Source organism: Podarcis raffonei, chromosome 10 (assembly GCF_027172205.1).
Source record: "Podarcis raffonei isolate rPodRaf1 chromosome 10, rPodRaf1.pri, whole genome shotgun sequence".
In the NCBI taxonomy this organism is placed as follows: domain Eukaryota; kingdom Metazoa; phylum Chordata; class Lepidosauria; order Squamata; family Lacertidae; genus Podarcis; species Podarcis raffonei.
This window is the reverse complement of record NC_070611.1, coordinates 58,700,684-58,715,997: the sequence shown is the minus strand read 5'-3', so window position 1 is coordinate 58,715,997 and position 15,314 is coordinate 58,700,684. Positions and strand designations below refer to the sequence as shown.

Genomic DNA, 15,314 nt, shown 5'->3' with positions numbered 1-15,314 from the left:
AAACCCCAAACATCAGGAAGGGTTATGGTTCTCTACTCTTGGTTCAAAAACATGGAAGAACAGCTTTCACCATTAAATGTAACACAAACCAATTTCTGTATTTCCAGGCCACATTCCCATCCATACTTTTCTATACGTCCATCCAGTTCTTACATGATCATGAACGAGACCAAAAAGACAACACCCATCAAGCCTCCATTGCATTTGCTCTTTTTATTAGAAGTTAAGAATACAACAAGTAATGAGATCCCATTGCCCGGAGACCCCAATCTTCAAAGTCCAAGATGTGCTTTGTCGCCTCCAACAGTAAGCAATTTTTTAAAAAAGAAAATACTGAACAAGGCCACTAGTTAATGGGAAAAGAAAGCTGTAACTCTGAACTATACTACACTGAAAACCTGCACACACAAAGGAAGCAAGCGAACCTCCGATTGCTGAGAGTAAGGCATTCAGGTGCCAACCTGGGAAGAAGTCTCAGCAAGCACCACGGAAAAGTGCACAGCTAAGCAGTTTTTCTTATTGGGACACAAAAAAAATGTCCTAAACAGAGACCAAAGGGGTAGAATAAGTGGAGGGTGTGTTTTTGTACAGGTTGTGTGCTGTAGGACCAGGTTGTGAGAAACCCTTTCCGGGAGTGAGCATAGGATGATCTAGAATGGGGAGGTGCTATTTCTGCTGCTAATACAGAAGCAGCCTACCACCCCTCTCTCTCTCTCTCTCTCAAAAAAAATGCTTTTCAGATAAGTAGATCTGAGTCTGATATGTATTAGCACTTACCCCATCAGGCAAGCCATCCTTCTTCCAGATGGCTACATTTACCACTGGGAAGGTTAAATCATTACTGGCCTTCCTGTTCCATTAAAGGGGTTCAATTAATACTGTTCTGTTTTTTTAGTATGGGATTGAACAATCAGAAGTGTTAGGGTGCCATTCTGGCCTATCTGCATTCAGCACATCAGGATCCTACCCAGGATATACACATCTGAAGTTGCCTACAAGCACCCGTTAAGCACCTCTTGTAGGTCTAAACACTAAGGTTCTGTTTTGAGGGCGGGAGAGAGAAAAGACAGAAAGACCAACCTCCTTCTAATAATCAAAAGAGCAGTTTAACATGTGACAAATTCTATCATCTCCCAACACTTGTAGTTAATTATACTATGGGCCAAAGGAACTGCCCCCACTGTGAGTATTCAACAACACAAATTCTACACTGTGTCAAAACATTTCTCTCCATCTCTGACATGCCTCACCAGCCTAGCAGGAGAAAACAGCAACTACACTTCTTGCCTGACTGAGTGTTCTGCTTAGTGATAATTTGCCCTTCTCAGAATGTACAGCTACCCCACAAGCAGTTAAGCTATCTGGGGAAGTTTTTAAAGAGACAACAAGGTTCTCTTGGGTACCAAGCACTCTTTTGAGGAGAGGCAAAAATGTAATATCCAAGCAGATTCTGCAAGCTGCTCTTCTTTTTAAAGAAAGAAAAAAGCCCAGTGCGCAGCGTTGTCTTATATACCAGAAGGAAGCAAGAAGGATCGGCAGTGTTACATTGCAGCCAAGTGGAGCTTGGTGGAATTTAATACCGGGCAACCTTAGTGCTACTGTTGTTCAGCAGCACACAACATACTCTAGAATGAATTAACAGCTAGTCTAGGCTGCTTTTTCATATGTTCCTCCTCACTCCCTGCAGACCATCTTATCCTACTGTCTCTCAACTAGAAGGCAGATGCCTGACACTAACAATTGCACTTGGATAAAAAAGGATAGCAGGCCCAACTGAATGGTGAAACACTGACAAGAGACCCCACTGCCAAAGAGGCCGAGATACATACCATATTGTGCCTTAAGCCATCAAATCCCAACACAGCAAAAGGCTGGTGGAAAGAAAGACCACCTAAAGACTATCCACAAAATGGCAGAGATCTTAGAAGGCACGCCCTGCCAAGGGAGCAGAGCTCAGCTGCACAATGTCTCCTGCCTTTGCCTTCTGAACGTACAGGGGCCCAAGCGTCAGCCCGATTTAAGGTTGTCCACACTTGCTTACCCTGAACCCTTGTGTGCAGACTGATCCTGCTGGGTCTAGCTGTCCAGTATATCCCCAAACATTAGGAAGAATCTGTAGAACCAGATGCTGCAGGGGTTTCACCTGGCCCTCTTGCACTTAAAAGGGTTCGTGCAAACTTGAAACAGTGTGTGGTACTTGCATGTTGCAATCTATACAAAAAACCCTCCCCTCCCACACAATTTTAAAACATTTATATAAACTTTTCAATTAAACAGAATGTTAGAAATCTTATTTACATTTTTCCTCCCAAAAGAGCATCTAAAAATCAACTTACCTGAACAAGATACAAATCTTAATCAAGCTAGATTTTAAAAAAGAAAAAAAAATGCTAAGCCATCTCCCCATGACAACCCCTCTTGTTTTTCTACAAATAAATATGGCATTGAACAGAAGCTGATTAAGAAAGGGCTTTCTGTAGCTTAGTCTGTAGACCCCAGGAATAAATTAGGGTTTAAGAACTTCCAGGTCTTCAGAATCAATTCACTCCAATGCTTGAGGTATGAATTTCTCTTCCAAGTTTTAGTTAGAATCCCTGCGAAGCTTCTACACCATCCTGGGTCAGGTGTAGACTGACTGCTCCAACTGTTCTGCTTTTTTGGTTACGAACTTGGACAAGCGGTCAGTTTTACTACATCTCGTCCTCTGAGCAGCCTCCGCCAACTGTGAAGCGGAACTCCTGAAGGTTTGAAACTCCATGGAAGTGTGCAAATGCACCAGCCACTACAAACACATGAAACAGCTGGTGGGAGTGGAACTATGGGAGAGAGAAAAACAGAACACCGTTTCACCTTAGGTAATGGAGACTCCCATTTTCCAGAACAGTCACCAGAGGAGGGCATCACAGGTGGTACTGGCTAGTAAGTAGAGATTGTGAAGTATCAACCAGCCAAAGAATAAGCCCTCTTGCTTCCTAGGAATCCATTGTTTGTTTCTCTGTGTGAACAGGCTATGCAAGCACCAAGAGGTGCCAATTTAAACCCACCCAGCCCCAGTCACCTTGGCATAACTGGCTAGAGGAAAAGATACATGCTCGCATACACATAAACAAACAAAGACAGAACATTAACAGCGCTGTATCAGAATGGTTGTATTTTTGCAGCTGTGCACCATTCCCTCTCTTGCGAGCCAGATATGCCAAGGCAGATACAGTGCAAATATTTTTCATTCTTGTAATGCCTACCAAGAGAAGGTTGCAGAGTTTCACAGGGTTTTAAAGTTAGCAGTTGCACAGCAGGGCTCCATTTTAGCCCAGAACTGAGCAGTAAGAGGCATTTATAAAACTGTGTCTTTATACAGCTCGGCCACAGACCACAGTGATCCATCACTGCAGATATGCAGTAGGGATGGCATTAATGCCTCTCACCCTCCCTATTATGTGCCTGCCATCTATTAGCCATACTTACCCAGATGTCACACTTGCCCGGGAAGAACCTCTCCGGGATGCGAGCAGCATACAGTGCAGCGCCAGTGATATACAGGCAGGCCATGAGAGCCAGCCAGCCTATCTGCCCCATTGTGGCAGCCTTGAGGAGCCCTTCCGTGATGACAAAGTGCAGGGTGGGGATGACCCCACTAAGGCCCAGAGCCAGAAACACTCCTAGGAGATAAGGGAAGTGGGACAGATTCAGCCTTGGACACAAGAGAAGCAGTGGCAGAGATGAGGGCAAACTGCCAAAGCTCAGGATCCCAAAGCAGAGCAGGAAGATTACTTGGGTGGTTGGTTTTTAGGGCCACAACCCATTTGGTCAACTAGAGAGGAGCCCCTGATCAATCTGGGAACACATTTTTTAAAAAATTATAATTTCTATGTACTTCTAATCATAGTGCTAAATGTCATTTTAGAAGAGGCATTCTCTCTTCTGTTGCAACCAGGAGGCATATTCTCCTTCAATACTATGCCTGCTGCAGCACATACATGTGTGTGTGTTCATACACGCACACACACACACCACTTAAATACTAGATAAAGAAAGTATGCTTTTCCATTCCAAAGTCATCATTTTATTCAAGTGACTTTTATTATGCAGATCATTTAAAATTGCAATCAACCAACTATAATTTCTTTAATTAGACAAAATTCTTTTTGTTGTAGAAATATGTTAATATACCTCTAGCTTTCTAAGTACACTAGAGACTGTAGCACAAGCCTTGAAATAAAAACTCCCTGCCAGTGGGCTGTGAGTGGCAGAAAGAAACTTTGGCCTTCATGTACCACTTACTGACCAAAAAAGTGCAGCACTTACATCAGTCGTGGAAGAATAAACTTCAAAGGTGTTTTGTCTGCTCCAGCCCACAGATTGAACTGACAGTTCACGATAATTAAAACCTTCAATATTTGCAAAATAGTATTCCCAGTACAGTGGTACCTCAGGTTACAAACTTTGGGTTACAGACTCCGCTAACCCGGAAGTAGTACCTCGGGTTAAGAACTTTACCTCAGGATGAGAACAGCAGCAGCAGGAGGCCCCATTAGCTAAAGTGGTACCTCAGGTTAAGAATGGTTTCTGGTTAAGAACGGACCTTCGGAACAAATTAAGTTCGTAAACAGAGGTACCACTGTACTAAGTTTCAATTGCTATATATTTCATCTCCTGGTCCTCTGTATAAATTTACACCTTCCTGGAAGGTACAGAAATATTCTAGAACAAATTCTTCAAACTTCCAGCAGGCAAATGAGACTTTCCCCCCTGAATTCATGACTACATTCACATTCTGTGTGCGTGTGCATGCACACATGCAAGAATTTCACCTTCCCTCGGAGGAGTCCTTGCCATGCACTGCTACAGGAGTTACTGTTCCAAGTATGCCTCCCAAATGGAAGGAGACAAAGCCCAGGGTAGCAATTTTTGTAGAGATTCAGCAAGTAGCATCCTCTGCACTGGAGTATCAGAAAAACCTAATCATTTCCCAAAGCAGAGATGGACAGAACAAAGTCTCCATCCTCCTGTAAAGATGGAATGGAAAGGAAGGCAGGCCGGCCGGAGCGGTGGAATAAGCATCTTGGCTAGGAGTCCTTGTCTTTCTGGCCTTTTTTCCACCTGGCCGGGGAAGGCAGGGCCCTGACTCCAGCTACAAAAACTGAGGCGACTGAACAGACTGTTGGGCTGGGGCGTTGTTTAGCGTGTTTTGTTTGGAGGGGTGTGTGTTGCTGTTATTGATATAATTTTTTGCATCTTATTTTAGATCTTATGATCTATGTGGAAATGTTCAATTTGGATGTGTACTTTTTGAAATTTTATTTATGGTTGAAAATTACTTTTGCTATGTAATTATGTATTATTTTTTTCATGTTGTAAGCTGCCTTAAGCATGGTTTAAACTACGGAAAGGTGGCATACAAATAAAATGCTGAATGTGTGTATGTCTGTAACAGCAAACAGCTTCCCTGCAGGCAGATGTTTTTCGTCCTTAGGAGATTCTTTTTCTTTCACTTCCCTCAAGACAAAATTTGGAAACTACTGCACTAGAAGATGCATTTAGGGTTTTGATTTTAAACAATACCTTATCCTAAATAATCCTCCTGCCTGACTTTCTAGCTTCCTCAGACTTAGCCAGAATTTAGAGCCATTATGAAAGATGGCATCCAGCTAAGCTGATGAGTCATTTTCACAAATTGTGTTCATTGGACAGACTTGGCATTTACAGCCAGAATCCTTAACTTATTGTCATCCAAACAAGATGTCACATGAGTACTACAAGTTAATCATACAAAAAAAGGGGGGAGGGGGAGAACAGTGCAAATTAAAACACACATGATGCAGGCAAAAGGAATCTTGTGGCATCTAAATACCAACCAATTTATTATGTATCCATGAAGGGATGCCCATGTATAAGGTGCATGAAGTACTAACTATCCACAACTAGTGGATTCTCTGTACACATAAAGAATGAAGAGTGTAAACTTTTCAAGGCCTGTTTGGGGACTACATTTTGCTGTATGTACAGTCATACCTCATGTTACATTTGCTTCATGTTACGTTTTCTCAGGTTGTGTCCCACAGCAACCCGGAAGTACCAGAAAGGGTTACTTCCGGGTTTCACCGCTCATGCATGCGCAGTAGCTAAATCGCACTTCGTGCATGCGCACAAACGCCAAATTGCGCTGCGCACCTGCACAGATACAGCGCTTCAGGTTGCGGACCTTTCATGTTGTGAACGGGCCTCCGGAATGGAGGTACCACTGTATATCTGTCTGTACACAAATACGCCATAAGCATGGCTAATGGAAGGCAATACATCATGGACGGCGACTTTAACTCACAAAAACTTGTGTCGCTATAAATCTGAATATGGAACATTAAAGAAGTTTTGTTGCAGACAGATATGGCTACCTCTCTAGAACCTGACATTATGCAAATATGACTGGCAGATTAGGAGTGTCAAACTTTTAATCTATGAGCGCGCGCACACTCCGTTCACAGTTACATTTTAAAAAATAGCACCATGCATAAGTAAGTTCAGCACTTTGTTCCAATTTGGAATAAAATTTCAGACCAAATCCCTTCATGTGGAGGAAAGCATTTTAAAAGTGATCCTTTGAGTCTTACCTGCTCGTACTGCTCGATACTGGGGGGTTGCAAACCTGTCCCATTGGGAAACTATAATGGCTGTGATGCCCAGGACACAGATGACAATCAAGTAGATGAAGCAGGGCTGAGGGTTGCAATAGAAGGAGTAGTAGAGCCATGGGACAAAACTGCCCATAATGAGAAGGGCGATGCCAGAGTAGTCCAGTCTAAGGCAAGGGAAGAGAGTGGGAAAGTTGTTTCAGGAAGGTCACATGAAATAGCCTGCTCACTGATTGCACAGCCTCCACAGCACCCAACAAGCCTAGCGTAGTTGCATCATTGTCCAGCTTCTGGTGCAAGACTTCTGTGGCTAATAAGGTTCCTACTGTGACCACCCCTAAACAGCAACTTCAAAATATTAGCAAAGGCAGACAAACCTTAGGAGAAGAGCTCTGATCTAAATTCTTTAATCTTGGCCTGCTAACCACAATGTCAGGAATATGGGCAGCCTATCAATGGCTGAAGTAGAGCTCTTAGGCAAATTCCAGTTTCTCAGCCTGGATCCAACAGCTAAGCATTTATACACTGACAATTTTCATAGTGCTTCACATACATTTTCCGGCTCTGAAGTCACACTGAACCACTACAATACTTACTTGGAGAATAGTCTTGAGACACCTTCTGAATGGCAGTAAACTGTGTGGAAGAGCCATGAGAAGGAGAGGCAGAGAATGGCTCCCAAGAAGAACACTCCAACCACTACCTTCTCTTGTACAGGTGCTACAAAGGACATGTTTGGCCGGAACATGTAAAAGATGCCCAGACACAGAAAGAACACACAACCTAAACAAAGAAAAATAAATGTTACAAGACCTGCCGAAGTTTGTGCATGTGTAGCGGGAGAACCCCAAAAAAGCATCACAGCAAATTCAGTACACTTGAGAAATGTCATCTGTCACATTTCTGTAGATCATTCGACTTAACAATTGCAAATCATTGAGTGAGGTACTACATATACTTTGAACAGCTTTCGGAAATCCCTGGCCACATTATGCACATCATGTTAAAATATGGTTTAGTGTGTTGTGCATGGAGTGGAACATGGTGGAATGGGTGGCCTGATATAAAGCTGGAAACAGATTCAATCTCCTGTTTGTCTGCATTATTTCTCCCAAGTATTATGAGGCAGGGTGGTGTAGCATACAGAAGTTGGGCTGGCACAAATATGACCAATCAATGAACCAAAGGGCTTTAGGTTTATTCCAACCTAAATGTTCTGCCAAGCAAAACAATTGCTGACAATAATGTTTAAAGTATGCAAGCTTAGCTCTAGTTCTGTCCTCCCCAATGAGCCAAACAGAATATGGTCACTGCAATGCCAACTGAAGCTAATTTGAGGCCTGTTTCATCATTAGTCCCAAGAACCAGGAAAGGTCCAGTAAGCACAGGCAATTAAGCTTATTTCAAGGGCAATGCTGCAGTGAGAAAGCCACACAGAAGTACAAAGCACACAATTTTTCTGCAGCATTGCAATTCAGATGTCCCAGGTTGAAGCCTTGGACCAAGGTCTTGACTCACAGCAGCACATGCATACCAAAGTGTTTACATTTTCTTCCTAAAAGCTATTAGTGAACAGCAGTGTTGGAGCAGAAATCTGAATTATCTTTCTGGACAACAGGAAGAGGATTCATGTAGATCTGCCAAGTCAATCTGAGCATCCTCAACATTATCGGTGAGGGGAGTACAACACAAACAGAAAAGGGGGAATTTGCACATCTGAGTAATTCAAACCAAGTTAGTTGGTGCTGAACAAAGAGAAGTTATTCTACCGAACAGGCATTTAGTAAGATTACTGAAGGGGAAAGTCACTGCAACCCAATGCAACCCTTTGTCCAGGATCCATCTATGCAAGTATAATTCACCCCAAACTCTTGCCCAACATATCCTGTAGAGTCCTGTCAGATGTGCTCCAGGCAATCTTGCTCTTGCTATTGGATCAGCAGTAAGTTCCAAAGTCTATTGTCTTTGCTTCTTAACTCAGTTATTAGTTATAAAAGATAAATTCATATGACATTTACATCCAAGTCAATACCTAGTAGGTGTGTCCAGATATTGCCGGTCTCTGTGTGTATTCTGAAAATGCTTTTGAAGCAAGCCCGGAAAGAGGGCATGGGTGGGCGGTGCCCATGCAACAGGTAATCGTTGTCCTTCAGCCAGTCGGGCAAGACGTCAAAGGGGATGACGCGCCATCTGCCCTCCCACACCTAAAGGGAGTAAGGAGGGGTTGTGTTAGTCCTCCTGTGGCAGTTTCCCAAGGAAATACACATTAAATTTCAAATGGAAAAAGCAGTATAGAGAATAGTTCAGCCACTGCACTCTTCCACAAAATCCACAGCACCTTTACCACCACAAATAATTTTGAAATTAGTATGAAGTTTCAGGAAACTGAAAAAACTGCTCCCTGTAGTGTACCACATGAAGGCAAAGAAAAGCCAATCCAAAGCACCCCTCCATGAAAGTTTGGGAGCATGTTTGCCATTCTAAAATATGAATCACCCAAAGTCAAATATTCTGTGACTTCAGTGATAGGTGGAAAAAAGAAAGATGGTAGCAATGGAGCTTCATTAAAGTTGGGGTTCATATATTTGTAGAATTTTTTTTAATAAATCCTGCATTTCCAAGGTCATCCTTCCAATTATGAAAAGATAGCAGCAAAACAAGGTAAAAATAATATTCTCTGTTCTGATTCTGACGTTAGAGCCAGACACCAGCATAAACTATTTCCCTTTAAAATTAGCCAAGGAAAGTCAAGACCAGTAATATTTACACAGCTCACAATGAATTTGTCCAGGGTGGCATTTCAATAGAACTGGCTTTTTTCACTTGGGACGGTGGACACAATGAGGCTGCTACACAAGGGAGACAAATGGTAATCTCCAAACAAAGATTTGCAAAGGCCTGAAAGAGAGTGTGTGGAAAAAGGTGACCTTGTAAATTAAAGTTCTCTGACCCAGAAACACTAGAAGCAGAGGGCATTATTCTGCTTGGACTTCCACAGATGTTTCAAAAAAGAGGCTCAACAGTTGTACCATCATGTTTAATCCTACATTTCAACGTGTAATCCCTATCGTGCTAAACTTTCTAATTCATCCAATTACTGGAAGCGCAAGATCCCAACACGCACAGTGGCAGCATCAGCCAAGACAACAGAACTCCTTGACGGCCACCCACTGTGACTTGGCTCTTTGTTGCCAGAAGTGCATGCACTGCTAGCCAAAGGACCCAACAGCTGTGTGAAGCACACCAGAGCATGATGGGCACTTGCTTTGCAGCCTCTTACCTTACATACAAACTCTTCCATCCTCTCCATGGCATGGTGAGCTTGGAGAGGCAGCATCCCCATAAATCCTTCATCCTCATGAGCTGCATCATCGCTGCCAACATGATCAGAACTCTGAAACATAAAAGAATTGAATAACAAGCAAAAACAAGTTTTGCTTTCAGTGACTTAACACAGAATTCTATCAAATATGAAGCCAGATAAGCACACAAGTGTTGAATGTTCAAAAGAAACATGTCCTCTAGCTGCATACTCCAGAATTAGGTTCTCTAGCCAATGCTGTTGAGCAAAATGCAATGGAGTTGGTGGTCCCCAATTTGTGCTATGGAAGGGAAGAGACTATTAGGTATAACTGCCACTTTGTGATGCAGTAGCAAAAAAGGCTCATGCTATTCTAGGCTGCATCAACAGCCTATTATTTCCCAATCAAGGGAAATAATAGTTCCACTCTATTTTGCCTTGGTTAGACCACACCTGGAGTACTGTGTCCAGTTCTCGACAGCACAGTTTAAGAAGGATATTGACAAGCTGAAACGTGTGCAAAGGAGGGTAACCAAGATGACAAAGGATCTGGAAACCGAGCCTGATGAGGAACAGTTGAGGGAAGTGGGTATGTTTAGCCTGGATAAGAGGAGACTGAGAGGAGATGTAACAGCCATCTTCCAAGCTTGTTGTCTCTTCTGGAGACTAGGACCCAAACCAATAGCTTCAAGTTACAAGAAAGGAGATTCTGAATAAACATCAGGAAGAACTTTCTGATGGTAAGAGCTGTGTGACAGTGGAAGAGACTCCCTCAGAAGGTGGTGGACTCTCCTTCATTGGAGGTTTTTAAGCAGAGGTTGGAATGTCGTCTGTCATAGATGCATTAGTTGAGATTCCTACATTGCTGGGGGTTAGAATAGATGACCCTCTGGGTCCCTTCTAACTCTATAATTCTATGATTCTATTACTCCCTTTTAGAAAGATAGACAAAACTCTGAATTTGATCATGCTTTTTCCTTTCTTTCAATGTGAAATAAGATGCGGTTAACACAGCATGAATGCATTTTGCAGTTTGTTGCCCTTGCACAGATTATGTCAATCACCAACCTATTTAATAGAAAAGAACTGTTAAACAAACACAATTTGCATGCCTTTGCTTATGAGAATCCAGTTATTAGCTACAACAATGTTTTAGGAAGAATCAGTGTCAGGCAAACTCAATGTTAAACTGATTCTCTTTTTTATTGTTCTTTGCTTTCCTCCCAAACATCTTACAATTGCCTAAATGTAAGATTGCACATGAAGCTGCAGTAGACTTAACTGGGCCACTGGGCCCAGTGCTGTCTACCCCAACTATCAGGGGTTCCCTAGAGTCTCAGGCAGATGCCTTTCCCAGTCTAATAATGTGGTCTTTAAATGGAAATGCTGGTCACTAAAAATGGAACTTTCTATAGGCAAATCATATGAGCATTGGATAGTCCCTTTCCAACATTTAAGAGCCTCTTCAATGACCCAGGAAACTTAGTCAATTCTCATCTGTACCAGCCAACATTAGTAACTTTTAATTGAGGGGGCTCACATTGAGGCTGGCACAGAAAGAGTTCCTTTTCCAGTCATTTATGCATCTTCTGCCCGTTAATGTAGTTTTACAATAGTGTAGTGCAAGATCAAAATCCTACCTATACTGTATAGAAGCACCATGCACTTTAAAGGACAGTCAAAGGTAAAGCCCTATATATACTAAGGTTTTTTAAGGGAGCAAATAATTTATTTCAGATTGACTATCATAAATGAAAACAAATCCTTAGTTATTTTCCCAATGTTATTTAATATGGATTAGACACTTAAGCACTGTTTTGCTCCGACACAGTGTTAAGAATGTTTCTTACTAAATGTTCAGAGAAAACTTTGCTAACTATGCTTTCACTATAAAAAAAAATCAAGTTAATCAACATAGGAAGAGCACTACTGGATCAATCCAAAGGCTTATGTAGCCCAGCATTCCATTCTTACACTGGACTATCAGATGCTTATGAATCCTGCCAGAAGGACCTGAGTCCATTGAGAATTCAGAATCACCAATACAAAATCCTATAATTCAAAATAATTTAATCCGAGATCATTGAAAGTACATACAAATGTTCACCAAAGGTGATCTTAGCAGGATCTGTTCTTCCACAATAAACACCTACCTGCAACACAGCCAAGCTGCTAGGTTAAAAATCAAGAGATGGGGTGGTGGAGGTAAAGAGGAAGAATAGAGAAAAGAGGCAGATCAATTCTTAGTGAGTTTACTTTCTCTCCTTCTCACCAGTTTGGCAATCTTCCCATCTGTCAATATATTGCTTTTGGTTTTAAAAGAGATCTGGGAGAAAGCAACAGTTCAAACATAAATGAAAAGGGTACAGTTCCTTCCCTTTGTTTCCTGCAAGAATGAACAGAGAAGCTACGTAAGTGACTCAAGCAGGTCTTAAGATGGTCACTGGAGTAGGTCACTAACCCAGCTTACAGGTTCTGTACTATTCAAAGATGCTCACACTAAAGCAGCACACCAGCATCCATACATCATCACTTACGCATGCTAGAACTCACCTCCACGTAAGGCTTTATATTGGTTAAGAGACCCACTCGAAAGTCACTAATGACCCATCAGAATGTATATGCAACTCTAGAATACTTGGCACACACTTATTCAAGCACACTGCTTACTGAGAAAATTCAGAATTTAACAGAAAATACAAATATACGAACTTGAGTCCATTGTGCTGCCTAAAACTGCAGCCAGTTATTCTACAAAAGTTGTATGTGATAAACTGAATGGATTGCTGCCATCAAACAAAGAGGCATCTTCCTGGTTAAAATATGCAAGGCAGTGTAGCAGAGATGAAAGGACAGGGTGTGTTTATTTGCCCTGCCTACAATTCCTGAGCCTTTTCCACTTCCCCTCATTCACAGCTAAGGAAGCTGTTTAGGCTTGCAATTTTACTTAAACATATATCTACTTCAAAACAGTTAAAACCCAGAAAGAGCTTTCAAAGAAAGGAGATTCCTTGTACACTTTCAATAATGAACAAACTTTGGGTCTCACTATACTAGATCTGACAACAAAAAGAGGACCTAAGCAAGCAAGCAAAGCAAGCAGTTTTCTATACTATAATGGAAGCATGGTTCCACATACTCTGCATGAAAACCTGCCTGAATAGCAGCTACAGCAATTCACATCATTAAAGATTCAGATGGTTCTTTTGCTCTACGCACTTGGATCTAGCTGTCAACATTTGTTAAAACAGTAACTCCCCACAAGTATATTAAAGCCCTTTAACACAGTTTGTAGACTGCAATGAGCTTGTCTACCAAGGATGCACCCTTTTACAACCAAGTTTAATAACCTATCCCTAGGTTTCAAGTTCGGCCAGCAGAGTATCCCTTCCCCCACAGTTTTTCTAGTTTCTGAACACCTAGCCCATAACCTCAATTGTGGAGGATTTCACCTCTTCTCTACTGGCTTCAGTTAGTTTTTGAAACTGGACCATACTGGTCGTATTCACACATGTTGCTAAGCCAAGTGGAGTTTGTCTGTCTTGATCATAACATGCTCATACTTTGTGCCGGTGTACCTAGCTCAAGCTCTTCCACCTCATTCCTCCCTTATGAGTGGAGAAACAGGCCGCTGGAAGGCTGGCTTAGTGTTGGATCTGAACCAGCACTTGTGATTTGTTTCTCTTCAAAAAAACATAGTCAGGAAGCCTAGAACAAACATTGGCCTTAGGCTGGTTTGTTTGAAAAGCATAAAGCCACAAGCACTACTTTGAGCATAATGTTAAGCCAGCTACTCCATAGTTTGTCTGGGGACATATTATCTGGGGACCTATTAATCTGGGGATATTTATAGTACAGAAACTCACATTGGTCTTTATGGCAATACCTAACAGATACATGTTCCTTCCTTTCAGCCACAGAAAGCAATTATTAGGCAAAAACGAGAGAGGTAGGTTGTTTAAGTGTACAAATAGTAAAGTCAGGAACAGACAGGTCACCCATGTTCTCTTCCCCAAATACTGCATTTGCAGATAAATTATTGCAATGCGGTTCATCGGGAAGAGGGGAAGAGAAGCAAAGCGAAACATTTCAAGCCTACAACAGAGATTGCAGTATCTTGCAGCAATGTGACTCTGGAAGGAAGCTGTTCATCTAATTGATCACAAGGATATTTTGATTGGCTGCCAAATGGCTACATGGGCATGTTTGGTTCCAGGGACTCTGCAGCCTCATCACAATAGAGGTGAAGTGGGCAACATGTCACTCTGCAAGCAGACCAACTGGATGCAGTTAATTGCTATTCTGAAGTCAAATGCAGAGTGTAGCCATTTTGTCTTCAGAACTGGTGTTCAAGGTCACAGTGATCTATACTGACCTTCAACTATTAAGTCTTTTAAATGCTGCAAGTTGCAGAAGATCAACTAAGTCTCACTGCTTTTTTGGAGAAATAAACTCATGGGGAAAGGTCGGTACAAGTCAGGCAAAGTTTAACAGTTAAAAGAACGCTTAGGATTTGTAGAAAAGGGTGTGGGTGTGGGTGTAAATGATACTCTAGTAGTTAGTGGGCATTACCATACCAATCAAGATAGCTTCCCCACACATGGCATGACTGAGGACACAACTCTACTCCCATTAGTATAAAAAAACTGCCCATGACAACAGCCATCATGGGACTAAGCACTAACATCGCTCAGAAGAACACCCTGCCTTCAGGACAAAGGCATTCAGAATTCAAACAAGATGAAAAATAATGGAAAAGATAAGGCATAACAAAAAGAGTAGAGAGGGATGAAATGAGGATAAGAGTTGTTATGAGAGTCCAGAAACCCTTTGTAAGAAATGGGGAAGAGGAGAGAACTGACATGACTGGAGTGTACACATACTCCTTATAAAATAAGCTAGACAGGCTCCCTGCTTCTTGTCCTTCCACCGACAGGTGAAGACTTTCTTTTTCCAAGAGGCATTTGGAAACTGACTGCTTTTAATGAAAGGGCTGGTGCAGTGCTGTTTTTATTGTAATTATTGGTATGGTTTTAATATATTTTATATACGTATGTAGTTTTAATTCTATCAAGGTTTTGTTGTTTTATCATTATTTTTTCAATGTTTTTAGTGGTTCTAATTTTTATCTATAAGCCGCCTTGAGTCCTGTCAGGAAAAAGGCAGGTTATGTATAAATATATAAAAGAATAAATAGCCGCTTAGTACAGACAAAGGCAGGTGCTAGACATTGAGGGGGGTAATTGTGAGACAGAATGAAGTTAGAGCCCTTGTATTAGTATATCACACATTAACTGGTCTTCTTCAGTTATAAATGCAACTTAACAGAAGTCATGAGGGATCTGTCTCATGAAGAAAAAGGACAATGGATCTACTGATCAAAA

General features: G+C 41.7%; 1 protein-coding gene across 3 annotated transcripts in view; it reads right to left on the bottom strand.

Annotated features, from left to right (window-relative positions):
- Window positions 1-194: 194 nt before the first annotated feature.
- Window positions 195-15,314, bottom strand: part of ADIPOR2 (adiponectin receptor 2) — a 33,727-nt gene continuing 18,607 nt past the window's right edge. For 2 of the 3 annotated variants that reach the window (XM_053406542.1, XM_053406543.1), the window contains exons 3-8: window positions 9,910-10,023; window positions 8,662-8,833; window positions 7,226-7,412; window positions 6,609-6,796; window positions 3,466-3,659; window positions 195-2,816 (exon numbers count right to left, since the gene is read on the bottom strand). In XM_053406542.1, coding sequence (XP_053262517.1) covers window positions 2,691-2,816; window positions 3,466-3,659; window positions 6,609-6,796; window positions 7,226-7,412; window positions 8,662-8,833; window positions 9,910-10,023 — 981 coding nt within the window. In that variant the 3' untranslated portion in view covers window positions 195-2,690. The remainder of the gene's footprint in view (window positions 2,817-3,465; window positions 3,660-6,608; window positions 6,797-7,225; window positions 7,413-8,661; window positions 8,834-9,909; window positions 10,024-15,314) is intronic. The other variant, XM_053406544.1, reaches the window with a different exon arrangement.